General features: G+C 37.2%; 1 protein-coding gene across 1 annotated transcript in view; it reads right to left on the bottom strand.

The window, feature by feature from the left end:
• Nucleotides 1–441: 441 nt before the first annotated feature.
• The window catches only part of SMS (spermine synthase), a 54,565-nt gene continuing 47,018 nt past the window's right edge, over nucleotides 442–7,988 (bottom strand). The window contains exons 10-11 of the mRNA XM_059816264.1: nucleotides 6,405–6,520; nucleotides 442–3,319 (exon numbers count right to left, since the gene is read on the bottom strand). Coding sequence (XP_059672247.1) covers nucleotides 3,277–3,319; nucleotides 6,405–6,520 — 159 coding nt within the window. The 3' untranslated portion in view covers nucleotides 442–3,276. The remainder of the gene's footprint in view (nucleotides 3,320–6,404; nucleotides 6,521–7,988) is intronic.

The raw sequence follows: 7,988 nt of genomic DNA, 5'->3' as shown, positions 1-7,988 counted from the left end.
AAAGCTTGCATCACTCTTAACGTCTCACTTATTTCTCCTAAGCCTATCTTTTCTCTATGCCATGCAATGAATCACACTGCCACCCAAAGCCAACTTGCCACTTCAGCAGAAAAAACTAAAACTTACACATCTCCAAAGAATTCACATCTACAGTACTCTATAAAAAATTAACTCTTTCTAGGCAAAGATCACTGAAGCCTCAAGTGATCGTCCCCACTGCAAACATCAGTGTGCTGTTCCGTACTACAAAGTATCTTACCTGCACATATTTTAAATGGAAAATAACTGAATTTATTAATCTGAGAGAGACGGAAAAGATACTCAATAAAAGGACCATTAAATACCTTTATGTTTGTTAGATGAAAAGGAAAAGAAAAAATAGGTACAATGGTAAGCATCATACCCATCAATTCCGTCACTTTAACACTGAATCCACAATATATTTAAAAATTCAAACACACAAGTAATAATAGTGTACCTTTATTTTAACACATGCACTGCACTGATGCAGTAGATACAATGCCAGCAGTCTTCTCTTTGCACAAACTACCAATCAAGTTTTTAAATACTTAGATCACATTTCTAGGTGGAAGCAGCATTTAGTGCAAAGAATAATTAAGAAAACCCTAATGTTAACCATATCTTGGGAACTGTTTGCATACATAGTGCAGCAATCATAACTATTTCCCAACTGGCCTTAAACATGGAAAACTGATCAACTATAGCAATTTGCATTTGAAAATTCTAACACAAAGAGACTTGTTTTCCTTTTAAAAAAATCTACCCTACAAGAACAAATAAATAAAGACTGACAGTGTGTATATATTTGCTCAGAATCAATTCAGCAACTTAAAAAAATATAATGTTCAGTGTTTGCTGAATTGCTTTATACTGCACCTATCACTTTAAAAAAACCTACGTTAAAAAAAGTTTAAAGAAAAAACTAATTCTCCAACTCTTTATACTGCATCAGTTGAAAAGGATGGATTTGCAAGCACTGCTGCCTCTCACCTATCAATATGTAATTCAGGTCCCCTGGTCATTCCAGGAACTGACTACAGAACATCCCTGCACACCCAACATCTCTGTGCTCAGGGAGCCTTGTGCTAGCCTTGGTACAGCAAGCCAGCAAGCATATTAAGTCATCTTCCAGTTCACAAGTTTCTTTGCTAAAAAACAACCACCCCCACTTGTGACTGATTTCTACATCTATCAAGCTCACTCAGGAACATACATGCTGTAAGCCCTGTCCCAGTGAATGCCTGTGTGCTTAATTTCACCTACATGAGTAATCACACTAAGAATCAACAGAAATATTCATGCTTGCAAAGTTAAGGATACGCATAACTGTTTATAGGACATCTGCATCCATTTGCAGCTACACAATATACTGATTGCGGTCCTGTATCATAAATGAAGGGTCACTACTAGGTTATAGGCAATAATATCAAGGTATTTTGTGGGATGTATACAACAGAGTTAAAACACTTGGGAAAATGCAAGACACCTCTCTCCTCCTGTTCAGAGGGAGGCTCTGTTCTTTGGGAGTATTTAGGGATGCACAAGCTGTAGGCCATGGAAGAACTGTGCCCAATGTATATTAAAGAATTAACATTAACTGCAATAATTTAAAACAATAAGACTGAAGAATACTTCTATTGGCTCTCCAAACTGAAAGCTTTTTAACAGCACAACTATACAAGACAAAAATAATTATACACCAAATGAAGAGGAAATTTTTGCAAGTTTTCCAGTATCACTCTGGAATTTTACATAGGCTACTCAGATTTCATGAACGGTTTATGTATGTGGGATGCGGTAAAACTCTCCTTTATGTATGATTTAAGAATACAGATCTTACAAGTACTTTTTGCTTTGTTTTCATTAACAGTATCTGGGGAGTGGGGCACAGAAATCAACTCCCTCCAATAAAACTAAGAAAGTGTTGGTACTAGGTGTTAAAGGAAAAACACATCATTATGGTTCAAGACTGGAGCATTTAGGGAAATAGTGCACTTTTTATTCTATCTTGGAAATGTACAGAAATGCACAGAATGGTTAGATTCTTCCTACCTCCTTTCAAGTGGGATATTTTAAACACTGAAAGCAAAGTTTTAGTCAGTACATAGCACATTCTTACAAAAATATAACTTTTCAGACAACATGAGAAACAGTTGAAAAACGCTTCATCTTTCCGAACAAAACTACAATGCAACCTAGCTTCCACTGATTTTTACACTGCAAGTGAATCTTACTCAGCAAGAGCCCCATACAACACGGTCAATCTGCAGCAATACAACCAGGACTTACCCTACTGAAGTATACATACTTGCCTCAAAACATTCAATACTGGTAGCACATGCATCTAGATCGCACCCACATTTCTTTGCCCTCTAAATTAACCTTTCTTTCTTCAAGAACCTAGTGCTTCCCATAAGGTGAGGGGTGTATGCCCACAAGAACCTCATTACACTCAATTTCTTGCACTGTGGTGGGATGGAAAACCAGCTTTAATTCTCATGCTGATAAGAGTTCAAAGTGCCTCTATAACCTACTGTTAAATCCATATCAAAATCCAAATAATCAATATGGCAGCAGCTACAGAATTCCATGAGGTGAAAGGTCAAAGATTCTTCTCCTGCATAACAGATTACAGCAATGATGAATGAAACTAGAGTAAATAAACAAAATTTAAGACTAGCTTTCTTCCCTTTGCAATGAAGGATTTGGGGTATCCTTTCGGAAGTTTTTCTTTTTTTTTTAGTTATGCCCTTCTCTATATGGAAGCACTGCAGTGTTCATTTAAAAAAAAAATCAAACAAAAAACCCTCCATCCTTAAAAAGCACCATAGATAAAAAATATGGTGGAAGAACAAAAAACCCAAAACAAACTCCATGGACCACCCTTCAGGGATGAAATGCTAAAGATGTCTTTTTTAATCAATCAGTTTGTGAAGATCTACAAAAAAGTAAAAAGGATCACATTCTAAAGGTTCAGTGCATTCAGCAGCTATATAGTTTTGCTGCTTATTCATCTTTAAGTTGACTTTCAAAAATAACACCCTAGCTCATCAAAATATACATTTTCCATTTGCTTTTAAATTAAAATAATAATAAAAAAACATTTAAAGAATTCACAATCAATAGCATGACTAAGTTTCAGGATCATCTACAGCATATAATTTAAAGGTTCAAGATGCCAATATGCAGCACGTGGCAGGCCTATATGCTCCATGCAGCAGGTATATTTAGGATAATCTCAAATAATCTTGATGTTCAGATGTCAGTTTGTTTCTTCCAAATAGTGTAGAATACCCATCTGGAGAAAATAGGTAATTAAGGAAAAAAACACAAAGTTTGTAGTACACAGTTAAAATGGAAGTAGTTCTTTACAGTTATATTTTGATTCTGAAAACTTCTGGCAGCTCATAAAGATAGGGTAGGTAAAAATCTCAAAAGTGAAATCTCCCTGGATCTTCTTTTTGACTCAGCAGTTCAAAAGAGCATTCCACTGAAACCCTTTGCAAACCCATGTTTCCTAATTCCTGCTGCAGACTTTCAGCTGGTGCATTTTTTTGCATTGCAACCACTGAGCAAACTACAGAAGTTCTTTGGGAAGAGTGATCAAAACTTCTATCAGGAGTTCACCAAGTTGGGATCCCTCACCAAGTTGGGATCCCTCTTGCTCATCTGCTCACTTGTAAAGTAGCAAGCTTGAATAGGAAAGACACATCCAGCTACCTAATTTGTGAATCCCTAACACAGACACAATCAGACACAAAATTAATACTGAGATGTTCAGTAGATGAACACTAGGTGTCTGGGTATCTTACTGGGCAAATATTTAAATGTCTACTGCCTCTTCACTGCCTCAACAGGGGTTCCACTGAATGCTTACTTAACAGATGCATCTAAATTTTGCCTAGGCTTTTCTCTAAAAGCTTCTTCAGTGTTTGCCTTAGGTACCTAAACACTTTTCAGAAAGCAGACTTTTCCATCGCCCAGACTGAGCTAGAAGCAAATACAGAGCAACTGGCAGCTGTATCAGTGCTTTTGTTGCTGCTCCTCTAGGGGTAGACGGACCCAGCTTCAGCAGAGTCATACAGCAGCTATGCTGAAACCACAGTTCTCTGAGGTACTCCTGGCAAGACAGACAACTGATCCTCAAGATCCTCAAGAGACATGAAAGGTCAGAGCTACATCATTCCATCTGCTTCTGGAGAAGCACACAAGAGGATGAGACATGCACATCACCTGTTTTAGAGCTACAGCAACAGCTGCAGAGTAAGGCATAGATTTCTGGGACTTATAACTTCGTAAAACCACATATAGATATATGCTCTTCTGTTTACACAGCAAGGTCACACATGCTCCAGATGGGAGCCTCCATGTTCACCATACGGTCCTGGTGCAAACCTCAGAGACATATATGCTTTCCTTAAAATAAGAGAGCTGGCTTTTATGTCAACAGCTACTTGAATCTCAGATGACCCACAATGACAATTCTTGTCACAGGCAAAGCAAGTAACAGTAAAAAGTAATAAACCAACTTAGTACTTTGGCTGCATTCAGGTACCCATGCAGGTAACTTTTGGTCAGATTACGAAAATGAACATTTGCATAAGTAAAACTATTTGTTCAATTGCTCAAGAGATTTCAGGCACTTAACTGAATGTCACAAATATATCACATTCTTCAGAAAGAAATAAAACCCTACTTTTTGATTACGTGTCACAATTGTAAACTATCACATCTCTCAGTCATTTGTGAAACAGCATTTAGGTATAACCTTCCATTAGGATACATATTTGTACTTGGAGATGTAAGTTTCAAGAAAGGCGATAACCTGTATCTGAAATGCAGGTAAAGGGCTATCAGAAGTCCAAGGCCAAATTAAAAGTTAGAATACTTACTTCGGGCTAATCTGAACTCATCAAGATTAGTTCCCCTTTAACCTTCCTGTACCTATACCATTATATCATCGTTAATTCATTCAGAAAAAGCAAACTAATAAAGCCTGCCCCTTTTCTCTAAGAACTGTTCACTTTCAAGCTCCGTTATACCTATTTAATGGCCAGTTTTAATAAATGTATTGCTAAAGACATTTAATATCTGTTAGCCTACTAGAAACATTTAAATGTATTCTTCAAAGGTATGAAGTCGCATTTGCTACTCAATTAATTTAGAAACATTTTGCGTACTTCCAAATAAACAATGCAATAAGCATTTAGGAGACTTTCTGAGGATGCATACTTCAAATCACATACAGGTTGTATTAAGGCCTGGCAGTTGCAAAGACAAAAGTAACTTAACCGGTTTCTCTGAAATTGTAATCTACAAGGGCAAATATCTTCATATCCTCTTTCACTCCTTTTTTGTCTTGAAAATGTTAAGATCAAACCTGAGTTTCACTGGAGAGCTGACAAGAATGAGAAATAGGAAGAGCTTGTTACAGTCAGTATGGAGTCCAGAGAAGCAGGCTACAGAATTAAACAGTATCAAGATTAGAGACAGAGAAGGGAGGCAAAATGAACGTACAGAAAAGAAGAAAGGCTGCGGCAGAGTTCACTTGCTTAACGTATTATGAATAAACAGATCCTGGAAAGATCTCTCCTGTCAAGAGAGGGACAGCCACAGCAGGCATTACCCTGCAGAAACACTTCCTGGGAGATCACACAAAAGTGGTAAACACTCGAGGCAAATGCAGCGAGCAGAACCACCCTACAGCAGATCAAAATGCCTGTTCTAGAGCTAATGGCTTGAAGCCAAAACTTCTAGCTCCTTGTGTAACTTGCCTGCCACCCAGAGAATGAAGAAATTCTGAAGGATTATTTTTAGGAACGGCATGTTGCCAAGAAATGTGTATACCCCTCCACTTGGAATATTTTTTTCAGTAATACTAATTAGTAATGACTGTTAGGAATCACTTTTCCCCCCCATTGAACATACAGCTCAAATTGGATTGTTAAGAACAAATCTATCAGAGAGTATTTAAAGATCTGGATCATGCTAATCTGTATTAAGTTTGTTCGGATTTTTCTGTGAAAGAAAAGAGAAAGAGATACAGCCTTGCCAGAACTCCCAGGCAGCATTATCCTCATCATACAGTTTATCCTACATCACATAAACAATACACTTGGAAACACTCAAAAACATTAACAAAAACATAGCCTGATCTTGAAAGGTGCTGATCATTTCACTAGCTGTGAATTTATGGCATCTTTAAAAAATAATTCCTGCAATTATCCTCGAAGTAAAACTGCAGTAGTTCATTTAATACGAAAAAACATGAATTGTGCTTAAATTAGAACTGCCTTCTTGCACTTGAGTTCATTACCGTCAAGCAGTCTAGGCTTGCTTGATTTAATATACACTCTCAACTCTTTTTCAGTCTTTAAGGATACAATTCCATGTAGGAGGGAACACACACAGTTTCTTTTGAAAACTCCACAGGACAATAAAGCCTGCTAAGCTGTTCTTCATACAAAGTCAAGGCATCAGTCAGATTGATACAGTTTCCCTGAAGAAAAAAAAAGAAAAGCCCCAGTTACAATCAATCAAACAAATAAGCAAAATTGCAGATGAATATATACATTTTCACATTAATGCAAGACTCCCACATACTTCAGAACCAGATACATGCTGTTCTTAATATTTAATATTTACAAGGCAAATACTGAACAGCTTGTCTTCAATTCTGCCTACAGCAAACAACATTTTGTATATTTTCTAGAGAGCGTAAGTATGGGGGATTATTTATCTTCTCTATTAGCAGAAGCAACCGTTGCATTAAGGCTGCCAGTTAAAAGACAGACCACCATGTGTTGTTTACCTATAACATCTACTCAATAATAATTTTCTTTATGTTTGCTTAAATATATTAGTAAACAGTATTACAACATCCAGATTTTCTCAATTATTTAACAATGCCCAGGTCTTACAATGTTAAAATGCACTATAAAAAACCCCATAACCTATTCATTTTAAACAGATTCTTCCACAGAGCAATATGACAAAATATACAGAATTATACAGAAGTTCTTTGGCTGCAGGCTACATTGTCTTGAGTTTGTGTATACACGTCTGAAAAGGAAGTGATTCCTGATACACCTTTTTTCCTTCGACCCGTGTCTCATCTCATCTGAAGTAGTATCCTTTACTGAGCAAAACAAAAACCAGTGCTTAGATGATTCTCTTAACAGTGCAACTATGAAAAATCATACACACTGAATTCACAGCATTCCTTCCCACACAAACAAGTATTATCCAGACAAATCATTCTTGGAACACAAACACATCAAGGACTACAAATGGTGAGGAATTTAAAAAAAAAAAGAAACTCCTAATTACAAGCACAACCTTGTCCAAAGCTAAGTATTAACAAGCAGAAGCTACTGCAACATATACCTGGGATGCCGATATAGAGAAAGCTCTGATTAGAAAAGTGACCATCCATATCCGTGTCTTTGAAGATTTAGCAGTAACAGTGAGCCCACAGAACACCAGACTGAACAAACACAAACTACCCAAAGCAATAGAAGTCAGTTGTGCAAATTGAATAAAAAAACTTGTCAAGTTTCTTGCCTACATAACTGGGTAGACCAGCTGATACTTTATGACCGTAGTAGGAGTGCGGCAAATTCAAGTTATTTGGACACTAATTTAACATTAAGTAAAGTTGAATATAGTCACGACTGCATGGTCTACAAATTACTCAGCTTTCGTTTTCCAGGTACAAGATGCCAAATAAAGACCCACCAAACATGAGTGTACTGGCGCCATGGCACAGCATAGAGACAAGACATTCTGTGATTCTGGTCAAGGGGGAGACGTTAATGATCCTTGGCACAGTGACAGCCAGATAAATTGATTTGTGGTCTTCTACATCCACCACTCTCACAAGGAACCTTCAGCTCAACCTATAGGCAAATATGATGCCCAACCATGCCGCACACTACACATGAACAGCAAGTTATACAACAACGGAT

This window comes from Gavia stellata, chromosome 1 (genome assembly GCF_030936135.1).
Source record: "Gavia stellata isolate bGavSte3 chromosome 1, bGavSte3.hap2, whole genome shotgun sequence".
Lineage (NCBI taxonomy): Eukaryota > Metazoa > Chordata > Aves > Gaviiformes > Gaviidae > Gavia > Gavia stellata.
Note: the sequence above shows the minus strand (reverse complement) of the source record. Positions and strands in the feature narration are given on the sequence as shown.